The 16,912-nt window shown below is 34.9% G+C and overlaps 1 protein-coding gene across 3 annotated transcripts in view; it reads right to left on the bottom strand.

Annotated features, from left to right (window-relative positions):
• The window catches only part of LOC128216805 (voltage-dependent calcium channel subunit alpha-2/delta-2-like), an 83,768-nt gene that overhangs the window by 14,344 nt on the left and 52,512 nt on the right, over positions 1-16,912 (bottom strand). For all 3 annotated transcript variants that reach the window (XM_052923469.1, XM_052923470.1, XM_052923471.1), the window contains 7 exons: positions 15,753-15,821; positions 13,548-13,619; positions 13,312-13,385; positions 11,978-12,060; positions 11,117-11,254; positions 5,744-5,828; positions 2,912-2,968 (listed from right to left, as the gene is read on the bottom strand). In XM_052923469.1, coding sequence (XP_052779429.1) covers positions 2,912-2,968; positions 5,744-5,828; positions 11,117-11,254; positions 11,978-12,060; positions 13,312-13,385; positions 13,548-13,619; positions 15,753-15,821 — 578 coding nt within the window. The remainder of the gene's footprint in view (positions 1-2,911; positions 2,969-5,743; positions 5,829-11,116; positions 11,255-11,977; positions 12,061-13,311; positions 13,386-13,547; positions 13,620-15,752; positions 15,822-16,912) is intronic.

Raw genomic sequence — 16,912 nt, 5'->3', positions numbered from 1 at the left:
GCCCCATCTTATACAGATACAAGTCAAGGGTGACAACCCATTTTGTCCACATCTTATACAGATACAAGTCAAGGGTGATAACCCATTTTGCACCATCTTATACAGATACAAGTCAAGGGTGACGTGCCATTTTGTCCCCATCTTATACAGATACAAGTCAAGGGTGACATCCCATTTCTCCCAATCTTATACAGATACAAGTCAAGGGTGATAACCCTCTTTGCCCTTATCCTATACAGATATACATCTAGGGTGATAACCCTCTTTGCCCTTATCCTATACAGATATACATCTAGGGTGATAACCCTCTTTGCCCTTATCCTATACAGATATACATCTAGGGTGACAACCCTCTTTGCCCTTATCCTATACAGATATACATCAAGGGTGACATCCCTCTTTGCCCTTATCCCATACAGATATACATCAAGGGTGACATCCCTCTTTGCCCTTATCCCATACAGATATACATCAAGGGTGACATCCCTCTTTGCCCTTATCCCATACAGATATACATCAAGGGTGACATCCCTCTTTGCCCTTATCCCATACAGATATACATCAAGGGTGACATCCCTCTTTGCCCTTATCCTATACAGATATACATCAAGGGTGATATCCCCTCTTTGCCCTTATCCTATACAGATATGCATTAAGAGTGATAGCCCATTTTGCCCTATCTTAAATAGAGTCAAGTCAAGAGTGATAATACTCTTTGCCCTTATCTTATACAGATAAACATCAAGCTTAAAGCTAACATTTCTTTGGTTTTAAAAGATTTTGCACAACAATGCCAATAACGCCACCAATGACAAAGTCAAAAAGGCTGTGACAATTATATGACTTATTCTTAAAACCCGAGACAAGATCAGTATAAAACTCATTAATGTTAATGAATAATAAAAATAACTAATATTTTCTTATTCAATATCGCAGCAAGGAGCTTGAAATCACATACAGAGTAAAATAATTTTATCAATGTCTTACTGCAATTGTACGTACTAGGATGTATATGTATTATAATGCAGTATGAAAACAGAGAGGCTGGTGCAAGAAATGAAAGGAAAAGTGCTTAACATGTAACAACATTTAGCTCGCTAAGAAAACCAAGAAATCTAATAAAGATCAGCTGCCACAATTAAATAACACCATTTACTAAATCAAAACAAATCATAATATCTATCTATAAGACTGACATGTAAAAAAATCTATTCTATCTGTGATGCTATAACTACATAAAGATCATACACATATATCGTTAACCAACAAGAAGATACCAAACATTATCACTGTACATAATCTGATTCATATGGCTCAGAAATGAGTCATTTTTTTCCCTCCACAATACAGTATTTATGCCCGAGGCCTTCTGCAGTAATCCAAAGATAAGCTTACATTTTATTCAAATGTTTACAAAGTCAGTATTAATATAATAAGCTTTCTATAAAATCATTTTCTCCCATTTTTTTAAGCCATGTTTATCAACATTGCCCTTGATTCAGTATCCTGTAAGTATCTACAACTGAGATTGTACAACAGCGAGAACAGGAAGCATCTATAGGAATCTACACAACATTACCCCTTGGCTGACTTAACACAAGTAATCCAACACTTTGGATTGGTCGTGTTTTTGCCTTGTGAACAATCCTCGAATTTCGTGGCAACACTCTTATACTCGCAGCTTTCAAATATACAGCCATATTCATGAAAACAACATAGGTTAATGACAATAGTTCAGCTAAGACTGCCATAAACTATTTTTTGAGCTTGAATGAAAACTGAAACCACTTGTTTGTTTTTAAAGACCAAGAGAAGTCCTTCAATAACATATAAGAATATCATTTTGTTTAACAGTCTCTGCTGTTAACTAATATATAAAGCAAGCATACCAGGGAAAGAGTTAATGTTAATATGAAATGCAAAATGTTCATGAAACTGAATTCATAATCATGAACCAGAGGTTAAAGTTCATGAACATATTCATAAAACTAAGACTTAGAAATGCAACTAAATAAATGCTGAATTTACCAGTCCTTTTCAATTTCTTAAATCAAAAGAATGCTTTTTAAATGCATTTTAAGTAATAGTTAGACCACATTAAGTGAATTCTTAATGATTAAGAATGGGTGGAGTGAGCATATCGAACGAGTCCTTCTTAATCATAAAGAATTCACTTCATGTCATCTAACTGACTTAGAATACAACCTCATTGGCTGATACATTGTCGACGCAAAATCTGACACAGAGATTGTGTCCTGGATGATTGGCAGTGGGCAGACATTTCAACACGCGCGAATGTTGAAATTCTTAATGATTAAGTCTACTACTTACTACCAATGGTTGCCTGTCTGCAATTTTATTGGCTGGAAATGTAGGTTGTATTCTAATTAAGGATTTATTCTTTCTTGTGTTTATGCTGTATGAACACAGTAGGGTACGCAAGCAAATTCCATGAAGCGTGTTATAGCACTTTTTGGTCTTTTAATCGTTTAACCTGCTGCACTCATACAGGATGATTATCCGGTATGTAGCGTTTGCTAGAAAAAAATGTGATCAATACTTACATTTACATTCTAAATAATTATTCATTAAGATTAAAAATTAGCAGTATCATCTGCAATTGAGTATTTGTTCTATGTAAATGTAACCGACAACATGATTAAAATAATAGCTGTTATTTGTAAAGTTGTATATCATGACGTCAACGCTGATCCAATCGGCAGGTGACATTGAAATAAACAATGACGTAATCACTCCTAGCCCATAATACAATATATAGTTTTATATATACAAAGGACCAGGCCAATGTAAATATTTGCCATAGAATTGTACTCATGAACATGCGTTAACAGTGTTAGTAAACAGTAGGGTTCAACAAACTTCCGAGATAAGATAATCAGTATAAACCAACCTTTTAGGATAGACAGCAGTCAGTCCTCCCATTGTACTGAGGAAGGCTCCCACAAAACTGAAACACAAGAAACACAGTCATTTAAAACTTTTAGTAGTTCTTAATAAATCTTCTGTTAGGGTTATCAATCGTTTTTGCCACATTTGTTTGGCTCCAGATTCTTTGATTTTTATTTAGATGAATATTTTGTTATCTTTCTTCCTGTCAAAATTATTAAGACTTTAAAATATCTAACAAGAGGGCCAAATGGCCCTGAATCGCTCACCTGTCATATATTGCACATTGGTTTGATAAGAAATCTGGATGGTTCAAAGTAGTTAAGGTTTTTTAGAAGTCTGGGTCATTTTTTACCCCAATGCCAAAGTTTGGACAATAAAGGTAGAGGTCCACTTAATGATGTATTATGCCAAATAGCTCTAGTCCTTGTAAATTCGGAAAGAATTTTTTATGCTTCTATTAAATACAAATATTGAAAACCTAAGCCTATGAACACGGGGCGTGGCCAATTTTGACCCCAGGGCTAAAGTTTAAACAATCTTAATAGTGGTCCAATAAACGATGCTTCATACCAAATATCTAAGGCCTTTGCCTTTTGGTTTCGGAGAAGAAGATTTTTTAAGTTTTCATCATATACATATATAAGGAAACCCATGACCGCCCGGGTGGGGCCATTTTTTGACCTCAGGGCCAAAGATTGAACAATATTGGTACAAGTCAACTAGATGATATATCATGCCAAATATCTAAGCTCTTGTCACTACTTGATTTTACGTGTGTATCTATATATGTATATTTGTTATTAATTGTTGTATGTGGCCCATATTGAAAATTGGTATGTGTACTAAATATGTTATCTAGTTTAAATTAAGACGTTACTTGTCTTTGTGAGTTCGGAGAAGATTTTTTAAGTTTTCACTATAACACATATAGAGAAAACCCATCAGCCCCGGGGTGTGGCCAATTTTGACCCCAGGGCCATAATTTGAACAAATTTTGTAGAGGTCCACTAGACGATGAATCATGCCAAATATCTAAGCTCTAAGCCACGTAAGACCCCAGGGCCATAATTTGAACAATCTTTGTAGAGGTCCACTAGACGATGAATCATGCCAAATATCTAAGCTCTAGTCCAAGTAAGTTCAAAGAAGAAGATTTTTGAAGTTTTAACTATAAACATATAGAGAATATCCTAACCCCCCGGGGCGGGGCCAATTTTGACCCCAAGGCCATAATTTGAACAATCTTTGTAGAGGTCCACTAGACGATGAATCATGCCAAATATCTAAGCTCTAAGCAACGTAAGTTCAGAGGTGATTTTTGATTTTTTTTACTATAAACATATAGAGAAAACCCATGACCCCCCGGGGCGGGGCCAATTTTGACCCCAAGGCCATAATTTGAACAATCTTTGTAAAGGTCCACTAGACGATGAATCATGCCAAATATCTAAGCTCTAGTCCAAGTAAGTTTAGAGGAGAAGATTTTTGAAGTTTTAACTATAAACATATCAAGTATAACCATGACCCCCCCAAGGCGGGGCCAATTTTGACCCCAAGGCCATAATTTGAAGAATCTTGGTAGAGGTCCACTAGACGATGAATCATGCCAAATATCTAAGCTCTAGTCCAAGTAAGTTCAAAGGAGAAGATTTTTGAAGTTTTCACTATAAACATATAGAGAAAACCCATGACCCCCCGGGGCGGGGCCAATTTTGACCCCAAGGCCATAATTTGAACAATCTTTGTAAAGGTCCACTAGATGATGAATCATGCCAAATATCTAAGCTCTAGTCCAAGTAAGTTCAGAGAAGAAGATTTTTGAAGTTTTAACTATAAACATATATAGAATACCCATGACCCCCCCAGGGCGGGGCCAATTTTGACCCCAGGGCCATAATTTGAACAAACTTTGTAGAGGTCCACTAGACGATGAATCATGCCAAATATCTAAGCTCTAGGCCAAGTAAGTTCAGAGGAGAAGATTTTGAAGTTTTCACTATAAACATATAGAGAAAACCCATGACCCCCCGGGGCGGGGCCAATTTTGACCCCAAGGCCATAATTTGAACAATCTTTGTAAAGGTCCACTAGACGATGAATCATGCCAAATATCTAAGCTCTAGTCCAAGTAAATTCAGAGGAGAAGATTTTTGAAGTTTTCACTATAAACATATAGAGAAAACCCATGACCCCCCGGGGCGGGGCCAATTTTGACCCAAGGGCCATAATTTGAACAATCTTGGTAGAGGACCATTTGGTGATCCTACCTACCATATATCAACGGCCTAAGCCTTGTGGTTTGGGAGAAGAAGATTTTTAAAGTTTTTCCTTTTGGTTGCCATGGCAACCAGAGTTCTGCATGGAATTGAATTCTTTGAATATCTTTGATAGAAGACCACCCAAGGAACATCCCTATGAAGTTTTATTAATATTGGCCCAGCGGTTAAGGAGGAGATGTCTTTTAAGTAAATTGTTGATGGAGGACGCACGACGCACTACGCACGACGGACGCCGGACAAAAGGCGATCACAAAAGCTCACCTTGTCACAAAGTGACAGGTGAGCTAAAAATTGATAGGTGTAAATGTTGATTTTATTATTTGGCATATTAACATGAAGTCTGCCTGGGTTTGTTCGGGCAATAGCCTGGCAAAGGTGTGGTTGATTGCCAGTAGGTTGGGATTGACCCAAAAACTGCAACAACCACCATCTTTTTTAGTGCTACTTTCAATAACAAACCATTAAATTCAATCTTGATGAAATTGAACAAATAAACCATTTATAAGGAAAAGACATTATAAAAACATGGTAGCAGAGCAATAGGTTTTACGTACTCTAAGTTTGTGACGGACCAGAAGTCCCGTATGTATGTAGTCATATTAAGATCAAACAACAGATGGTTGATCAACTCACGGTCCCCTGAAAACAAACACAGTATATCACAAGTTGATACTCATTTAGTTCAGTTTGGCCAATATAGTAGCTGATATGAATGATGCTTGATAGAAATCTGTACTGGTCATCTTTATTGAGAGGCTAAGAGAACATGCCCTGACCCACGACCTCTTTGTTGCTAATAGAACACCTATACCCCTACGCCAACACACCATAAAATTCATGTCCCAATGAGGCAATGAGGGCATGCTCGTGGTGGAGGCCTTGGTCGCCAATGAGTCAATGTTCATGGACAGTAGGATGACACTAAAAATTAACCTGACTGACATTCATTTGTGCTTCATGCAATCCCATGAGTTTTACCATTCACAAAAAAACATCAAACAAGCCGGATTGTGTATATTTTGTAAATATTAGTCAAAAAGGATAAAAAATGGTGTCAGACTGTGTGATTAGAAAAAGGTATTAATCACACTTTGTGTTGCGAATAAATGTTTGTAGATTTTTTAGATGTTCATGTGCATATTTAAACTATATATGGAAATCATTCAAGTGATAAATATTTATGCTGATTGTTTTTTGTCTATGAAAAAATATTGCATATTCTTGTATTTTCTTGAAATATTTTTTTGCTATATAAGAAAATTGACACAATCAGTATTTGCAGTACAAAAGAAGTAAGTGTCTTTTGTATTTCTATTACTTGTCTAAATTTGAACAAGATATCTTAAAAAAAAATCTGCAAGTTTAAAAGAGATCGGCGTTAAATTCTGAGAAAGCCTCAAATCAATCTGGTGCTGGCTGGAATTTTCTGTGACATATTTGGTGCTGAAATCATGGTTTACAATACGGTGTAGGTTTTTTGTAAATTCTCTTCCAGAACTAAGATGGCTACCAAGGCCAATCATGTAGTCAAAGCAAGAGTGATAGCTGTAGTTTATATTTGATTGCAAATGCCTATATTTATTTTTCAAGTCACCTTGTCTAGTCACTTCCTTATGAGATATGACAATGTATTTTAATAGAGAATTATTTTTAAACAAGTTTTCCTAAGGAAAAGAGGAAAACCTAGTTAATAGATTTGGATATGCCATTGGGCAGGCAGGTGGCTGTGACCATTGGAACTTGTGTCCAGGCTTTAACTTAGCCATGCATAGGGAATTTTGAAAAAAAAAAAAATCAAAAAGGTTTAATAAACTTGAAAACTGTGGTTTTGAGTTCTCTCATTTATTAAATATCTTAAAGAAATACATTTGCTTGATCTCAAATAGCATTTGTTTGATCTCAAATAGCATTTGTTTGATCTCAAAACTAATATTTGTATAGAATTATCTTATAGTGTTATCATTCTTTCACTGGATGTTATCCTTGTAATGTTTACAATATCATTGTTTAGTTAATAAGTAAATAAAATGTAAGCAAAAGTGAGTTAAATGACTATATATATTTGTTCGCTCTTCGCTCTGTCCTCTTTTTTGCTAAATGCAAAACAAATATTTGTATTATTATTTCGCTTGCTCGACCCATTATTTTTTGGAAAAAATCTGATGAACAAGTTATCAATTTGGTATAGCCTAATGTATTATTTTATTAAATAAAGAAGCTAGTTATTGGGAGCAGTTATGATCTGAATTCAGCATCATATCAATTCATCCAGAGTCTACAGATCTAATTAGGAGCAAGGTTTAATATTTGAACAACTATAGCATCAATACCAACATCATAACAAGCTACATCTCCAAGATTGAAATGATTAATTTAGATCATGCACTCTTTATCAAAGTCAAAATGATCTATCTTTGAAAACCAGAAAGCAATACAGAATTTAAACAGACAGATAAAAAATGAAACAATACTCCTTTCAATGGACTTTGGAAAAAGAATCAGTTCACATTCTGTCTGACTATGGTTACATTCCATCTGACTATGCTTACCATAAATGACTGGTTATAAGACACACTTTTTTCCCTCAGATTTCGATATAAAAAATGCATCTTACAACCATTAGCAAGCTTTTGAATTTTTTTCTGAGGTTGACTTCAGGCCAAAATTGGCTCTTCAGACAAATTAGCTAAAGAACTTCAGCGAACACGTTATCAATTACCTTTTGGGACGTGTTAATGTGTAGTAAACATAAAAAATATTTACATTAAAGTTACATTAAAGTTATGGAAGCCAGAACTACAGAGAAATTAATGGTGAAAGACTAGTTTGTTTAGATTTATGTAGAAAGGGATGTCACTCGCGTCATCTCGATCAAGTATATACGGGTTAAAACGGCAGTTGAAGATCGGGATACAGTGTAGTGTAAAAGGTTTATTATTTTAAATTATCATTATTCTACGAAAAAAATTATTCAATATTTTTGTATAAAACAATAATTAAACATACATATAAAGAAACATGGCTGTGCACTGTCGAAATATTTTTTGTCAGTGGTATGATAAGGTGCGAAAAACTCACACTGCCTTTAAGCAGTTTAACCCTTTAGCACATAGACAAGTGGCCAGATAACACCTCCCAGTCAATAGCCAACTTACTGATAAGCAGTCCTTATCTGTATAGGCACTTTTCAGGAGATTTGAAAATGAGCAAATGAATACAGCAGTATGACCTTAAAATCAATATTACTCCAAATAATTGTGTCTAAATAGTTTTTATGTTAATACATTTTTTATAGATAATTAAATTATCTAATAAATGGTGTCAATAATGAAATATTAAATTATTTTATTTTATCTGTGAATGCATTTCCAAGATGGAATTGTAACATTTCATTGAAATGTCATAATTGCATTAAAGCAAAGGGTAAAAAAATGCTGGGATCGATCTAAATTTTATTACCTCTATCATAAAAAAGACCAATCTGGATTAAAAAGCCAACAATTGATGTTCTTGGGTATAATACACAGAAATATGGCAGGAATATCCGGTGTTATCCAGCTGAGAGATCCAGTCCAGGGTGTCTGTTTAACTTTATTACCCCCTCATAAAATTGTTCACAAAAAGAAAGCCGATAAATGTTTTTCCGGTATGAATAAAAAAAGATCTAGATTATCCAAAACGCTTGCACAAATGTGTTTACCTGACCTATTTTACGGCCGGAACTATGCTGGACATCTATCAGCTTCACAGAAAATTTACTCATCATTTTCTCAGCTACAAATTGTTTCTATTGTTTGTAAACAAAATATTACCTTTAAATAAATATAATCTCAATTGATTTTAATGGTAAACTGAACTGACGTAATATATTTAATGATTTACGCATCAATGAATTTGGGGGATTTTCCATACAGTACTCAGCTCGCGGTCTTATTACGTCACAATGGGATATCACACCTGCGATTGGGAGTATAAATACCTTCTCATTTTAGCAGACAATATTTTCAAGGGAAAATCAATACACAAAAGGTTTATCTTTAATTTTATAAACATTTGGGATATTGTTTTTAAAAAGAATGATGCAAAATTGAAATATTGAAATGACCCTATTGAAATATGCGGGCCATCCGTATACATCCAGTAATGGATACGGTCGGCCATATGCATATTCATCTGCTAATGAGCTATGTCGGCCTATCTCGTATACATGCGCTAAAGGGTTAACATACCAATAGTACAAACTGTTGTGATAATAATCTTGTTTTTTCGCACTTACCAATATTATACAGTCCTGTAGGTGTTGACATTTTGAGATTAAACACATACAATGTTAGGTTTTTGCTTTACAAAACTTCTTATTTTCGACAGGTTTTTGTTTACGATACACCGTCAGAAAGAATATTTTTCTTTGTATTAGTAATGTATGGTTTAAAATAACCATCGCCATTTTCACGAAAAACAAAAATATTCTCACTGTCAACAAACATGGTGGCCGATATTGGCAGACGATTTAAACATTTTTTCTATGCGTCCTAAGACCCAAAATATTAGATTTAAGTTTTTTTCTCAAGTTTTTCACATATTTTTTTGCATGCGTCTTATAACCCCATCATCTTATAACCAGTTATTTACGAAATCTTACATTCCATCTGACTAGGCTCACATTCTGTCTGACTATGCTTACATTCCATCTGACTATGCTTACATTCTGTTTGACTATGCTTACATTCCATCTGACAATGCTTACATTCTGTCTGACTATGCTTACATTCCATCTGACTATGCTTATATTCTGTCTGACTATGCTTACATTTCATCTGACAATGACATCTGTCTGACTATGCTTATATTCTGTCTGACTATGCTTACATTCCATCTGACAATGCTTACATTCTGTCTGACTATGTTAACATTATGTGTTTTTTTTAGATTAGGTCGGAATATACTTACATTCTGTCTGACTATGCTTTTATTCTATCTGACATTCTTATACTTGGTCTGACCATGCTTGCCATCAGTCTGACTTTGCTTACATTCTGCCTATGCTTATATTCTGACAATGCTTACATTATGTCTGTGTGTTGTTTTTTGATTTCGTCTGACTAGGATTTCATTCTCTCTGACATTATTTTACATTTGGTCTTACAATGCATTCATTTTGACTGACTATGATAACATTCTCTCTGACACTCTTTTGCATTTGGTCTGACTATGCGTACATTCTGTCTGACAATTTTTACATCTGGTCTGACCATGCTTACATTCAGTCTGACTAATCTAACATTCCATCCAACTATGCTTACATTCAATCAGAGTATGCTTACATAATGTCTGATGTTTTTACATCTGGTCTGACCATGCTTACATTCACTCGGACTATTCTAACATTCCATCCAACTATGCTTATATTCAATCAGAGTATGCTTACATAATGTCTGAGGTTTTTACATCCGGTCTGACCATGCTTACATTCCCTCAGACTATTCTAACATTCCATCCAACTATGCTTACATTCAATCAGAGTATGCTTACATAATATCTGAGGTTTTTACATTTGGTCTGACCATGCTTCCATTGTGCCTGACTATGCCTACATTCAGACTATGCTTACATTATGCCTGACTATCCTTACATTATATCTGACTATGCTAACATTATGTTTGACTATGCTTACATCATGCCTGAATATTCTTACATTATATCTGACCATGCTTACATTATGTCTGACTATGCTTACATTATGCCTGACTATGCTTACATTATATCTGACTATGCTTACATTATGTCTGACTATGCTTACATTATATCTGACTATGCTAACATTATGTCTGACTATGCTTACATCATGCCTGACTATGTTTACATTATGCCTGACATTTTTACATCTGGTCTGTCACCATGCTTACATTTAGTCTGATTATTCTTACATTCGGTCTGACTATCCTCTAGTGCAGTAAGCAGGTCCAACACGGTCCCAGTCAGGTTTTCACTGACTGTGAAGTTTGTGTAGTAATCCCAGTCAGCAATCAGCAATGCAGCACCAGTCATGTTCAACAAATCTGGGTCTGCAAATGTTTTAGGATACTATACTTAAAACAAGGAAATCAGACAGGAGTAATAGAGTCAGACTTTGAACAAACATAACAAAAGCACTGGAAAGTTAATACCACGCTGGTCTGTTTTTTCCAGTAGAACAACAGGCTTTTCTTGAGAAATATTAAAGCCACAGTCATTGCCCTTTCTGTTCATGTGCATATTGTCTATGTTTTTTGAGTTATGGTCAAATTTTTGCACGACACCATAGATGACAAAAACGACACAAAAGCTATGACAATATCTTGAAAAACTTGCTAAAAATGTTGGTAATTTGTTCCAATCAATGTTTAAAAATATGAATGTAATCTTAAAAAAGTTTTACAGAAGAGTTTCTATATGATACAAATAAAAATTTGCTCTAACATTGTCAACAAACCATACTTCTTCTTCAATGTCAGATATATCTTGCCAAATCACTCTAAAATAGCTATATTGCCTATCCAAGTACTATGTTTAGTTATGTCCAGGGATGTGTGAATAGAAGGTACTCGGGACTGTTTCATCAAGAATTCTACCATCTATTTCCTAGTAAAGGGGGGCATTTCAAGAAAGAATTATTTTTTTTTACAACAATTTCATTCCTAATAGAGATTTACAACAGTGCAGTACTGCAGTTACTGTTGAAAATCACTTTCAGGTATGAAATGGCTCCTTGGGATTCTTGTTGAACTGGACTCTAGGTGTGTACTCACTCCTGGTGATGAATGCTTGAATGTCCTGACTCATACTGATGTTCAGATGATGTTGCTGGTACTTAGGAATACTCACACCCAGGCTGAAATATCCACACATTTATAAAATGTTCAACTAAAACAATTAACATGACTTTAAACAAAAAAATATGCATTTGCTTTTGACCAAATCTTCTCTGAGTGTTCTTGTGTTGTGGGGGAAACATGCCTATCATCATTTCTTATAGGCAGCAGATTTTGTATCCAATTTTAGAGGAAGGTAAGCCCATTAAATTGTCTCTGAAACATATTTTTCTATGAAGTTTTGTATTATGCAAGTGAGTGCTTTTATTATGCAATATGAATGTGTCTCATAAAAATATAGTTGAAGTGTCGGAAAAAGGGTAACCAAGGTGGAGTGGCACACGCGCCATAGCGCTATGTGGCAATATTAAATACCCTAGTATGTGACCCAAATCCCCTGGAATTCTGGACAAAATCCCCTGGGGTGCCTATCAAAAATAATTATTATGGCATGTATGATTGTTTTGTTTTTTCTAACTTGCATATTAAAATACTTTGAAATTTCGCCAACGTAAACCTGCTAAAAATATCCCCCTGAATACTACCAAAATCCCTCTGAATTTTCAGCCTTTCTGAACAAATCCCCCTGAATGGTCTCCAGATGTAAAAAAATAATGAAAATTTAATCTTTATCATTTATAAAACCATGCAAAAAAAGTAAGAACAAATTATTTTGTTTTACAGAAAATCATATTTTATCAATGATATTAATATTATCAAATAACCATTTGTTTACAAATCAGATGTCAGATTCAGAATGCATACCACACTAAGTCAAACACCATGCAGCATTGGCCTCCCTTACCAAATAATGTATATTACTGTGTATATATCGCATGATATTTGAAACACTAAAATGATAAACTTTTGTCATGAACATTTGAATGTTTTAAAAGATAGTTTTAAATGTTCCAAACAAAAATCTTTTCCTTTGGAACAGTTTATTCATTTCTGAAATGGGTACAGCCCGAAAATTGCACATTGCCAACAAATCGACCAATATTTTTTTCATAACAATGAAGTCTGAATGTCGAAAAAAGGTATTATTAATTTTATTTCAGAACAAAACCAGGCAAATATAACTAGTTAACTAACTCTTAATATCTTTTTATTCCTTGGAAGATCAAGGAAAACACACTGTTTTGCTATAAAATTCCCATTAATCCAACATCTTCTTATTGCAAATGCAACAGGTTCAGTACTAGAAAATATCACCTTCACCTTGGAATAAGTTACAGAGTCCAACATTTACTACCATTAAAGAATATTACCTGAATGAGGTGTTGTCAATGGGTCTGAATGAGTATGTCCTCTGTCTGTCATCCTTCTCCTTGTCTACATGTCTCTGAAATATACACAACATGTTTATACATACAATAGTTTTTCAAATATACCATAACCACATTATAAATGTTCACCACCAGGATATATTTACATTTTATACATAATTGTGTAACATGAGAAGGTTTCCATCGTTTGACTCGACACCAGGACCGTGTGACCGTACCTTGTCCAAGGATAGTGTGTAGGTGTCGAAGGCCACCGTGTCCGTCTCCCGGTCTATCATCCTCCTTCGGAGCTGGAAGAACGTAACACACAATCATAGCTAGTACTTCATACAATTAGTATGTCAAACATGTCACAAAATGAATATTTGAGCTTTCTTTATGATCCGTATCAAACACTTTTTAGGATTTGAAGTGTTTTCAAATCTCTTCACATCATACATGTGATAATGTCCTGGACGTCCGGGATTATATTGGAAATCGTATCTCTGTCACGGAGTCAGGGAGGGTGCATGTTTGTCCCGGAAAGTCAAAAAAAAAATAATAATAATAATCTCGGAATCGATTATCTTAATTTTACCAATGTAAGTCAGCTATTTTGCCTGTCCGAGAAACTGGTCGTAAAACACAGGACATGTTGACACTAATCCGTTAATTGGTACGTGTGTCGTTGAGGTCATCATCAATCACCCGATAATTGATCTATTGGCCTATTGTTGTGCTTAACGAGTCGGGGAGGGTTCTTGTATACAAATTCATTGTTTTCATATGGATTTGTTTGGTCTTATGAATGATAGCTTTTAATTGATGAATTGATATTTTTCACACATTTTACCGACAAACGAGCATGAAGGTTAGTTCAAAGAAAGTGACAAAATGAGTAAAAAAAACAAAATTAAAACATGGAAAACATCCCATATTCCATTCAAATTTCAAAGTTGATACGCTTTTATACTTTAAACAACTTTAAACAACTTACGCGTCCATAAGGAATTTTAGTGTTTTGAACTTTTGTGTGTCATAAATTGCAAATGTTTTAAATGTGATGAAAAAATTAATATTTTGAAACGCATGTTCTCAAAAGTGCGGGAAAACAGGTGCCCGTATAGTTGTTTATTTCCTGTTCTGATGAAACCGAAAGTAGCCTGCATATCCTCCTTGTTAGCACTTCATTTAAAGCCTGGGAAAATATCTGGTGGTTTTATTTTTTCAAGAAAATGCAGAAAAAAACCATGTCAAGTAAAAAATACGTCTTGGCAGTCAAAATAGATACATTTTCCCCGACGTTAAAAACGGCTAAAATAGCCCCAGATATGCTGTAGAAAGCACCACAGACGTTCCCCATTTAAAAAAATCCGGACCCCCCTATAGTGTGCGTTGACATAACGACGAGTGTCCCGGAATCAACCCAAGAAATTATCACATGTATGCTTCACATGTACATACATAATCTCAAGGCCAGTCTGTTTGCAGTGAGTCAATAAAAGCCTGACTCTTCTGCAGGCAATGTTAAACATGATGTTGTTTATTGTGTTAGCATCATGGTCATAACAAAATTCCCAACCTAATTTCTGACTATACTGCTTTTTCATTCAATATTTTCTCTTTAATTACTCCCATTATTGCCATAGACTTTCATTCTCAACATTATCTTCCACATATATTCTCCATATATTCTCCACATATATTCTCCATACATTCTCCACATATATTCTACATATATTCTCCATACATTCTCCACATACATTCTCCACATATATTCTCCATACATTCTCCACATATATTCTCCACATATATTCTCCACATATTCTCCATACATTCTCCACATATATTCTCCAGATACATTCTCCACATATATTCTCCACATATATTCTCCATATATTCTCAACATATATTCTCCATAAATTCTACATATATTCTCCATACATTCTCCACATATATTCTCCTCATTTCATCACTGTACTTGCAGTATTTTTTTATTTTCCTAAATATTGACTACCATGAAAATGCAGATCACTTGTATGAAATGTTGTTTATGTTGTATATATTTGTATGAGGTTATGCTTTGTTGCATAAATCAATATAAACCTCTGGGGCTGCATTCAATAAGCATCTTAGTAAATATTTTCAACTTAGCGAGAATTTTGTAATTTTTGACATTGATTATTTTAAAATTGCTACTTTTCATCAGATTTATTCATATGCATATATTGTTTAGACCATTTTCTTGCTTATTTTCATATTTTTGGTGTACAAATATTGTTCGTTTTCTTATAGTTCAAATTAGAAAAAGGCAATTTCTCACTAAGTTGAAAATCATTACTAAGATGCTTATTGAATACCGCCACTGTTCTATTCTATTTCTAATGACCTCGAACTGGGTCACAGCACTGCAAGTGTAGCGTATATAGGTGATAGGTGGTTACCTGTCTGATTTTGGGTGTGTCCACCTCCAGTTCCAGTATGTCTACATTTGGTGGCTCCTTCATCTCAGACTGCAGCAGACCATATATAGATATATCAGTACTGTTAAGTTTACTTAACAGTTCAGTGTACACTGATAATCAACTTATGTACTCTCAACAATCTTAATCTACTAGTACACTCATCAGTCTATTAGTGTACACTCAACAGTCTACTAGTGTTCACTCAACAGTCTATTAGTGTACACTCAACAGTCTACTAGTGTACAGTCTACTAGTGTACACTCAACAGTCTACTAGTGTACACTCAACAGTCTACTAGTGTACACTCAACAGTCTACTAGTGTACACTCAACAGTCTACTAGTGTTAACTCATCAGTCTACTAGTGTACACTCAACAGTCTACTAGTGTACAGTCTACTAGTGTACACTCAACAGTCTACTAGTGTACAGTCTACTAGTGTACAGTCTACTAGTGTACACTCAACAGTCTACTAGTGTACAGTCTACTAGTGTACACTCAACAGTCTACTAGTGTACACTCAACAGTCTACTAGTGTACACTCAACAGCCTACTAGTGTACACTCATCAGTCTATTAGTGTACACTCAACAGTCTACTAGTGTACACTCAACAGTCTACTAGTGTACACTCAACAGTCTACTAGTGTTAACTCAACAGTCTACTAGTGTACACTCAACAGTCTACTAGTGTACACTCAACAGTCTACTAGTGTTAACTCATCAGTCTACTAGTGTACACTCATCAGTCTACTAGTGTACACTCAACAGTCTACTAGTGTACACTCAACAGTCTATTAGTGTACACTCAACAGTCTACTAGTGTTAACTCATCAGTCTACTAGTGTACACTCATCAGTCTACTAGTGTACACTCAACAGTCTATTAGTACACTCAACAGTCTACTAGTGTACACTCAACAGTCTACTAGTGTACACTCAACAGTCTATTAGTACACTCAACAGTCTATTAGTGTACACTCATCAGTCTACTAGTGTACACTCAACAGTCTATTAGTACACTCAACAGTCTATTAGTGTACACTCAACAGTCTACTAGTGTTAACTCAACAGTCTATTAGTGTACACTCAACAGTCTACTAGTGTACACTCAACAGTCTACTAGTGTACACTCAACAGTCT

This window comes from Mya arenaria, chromosome 14 (assembly GCF_026914265.1).
Source record: "Mya arenaria isolate MELC-2E11 chromosome 14, ASM2691426v1".
Lineage (NCBI taxonomy): Eukaryota > Metazoa > Mollusca > Bivalvia > Myida > Myidae > Mya > Mya arenaria.
This window is presented reverse-complemented; position numbering and strand designations above follow the sequence as displayed.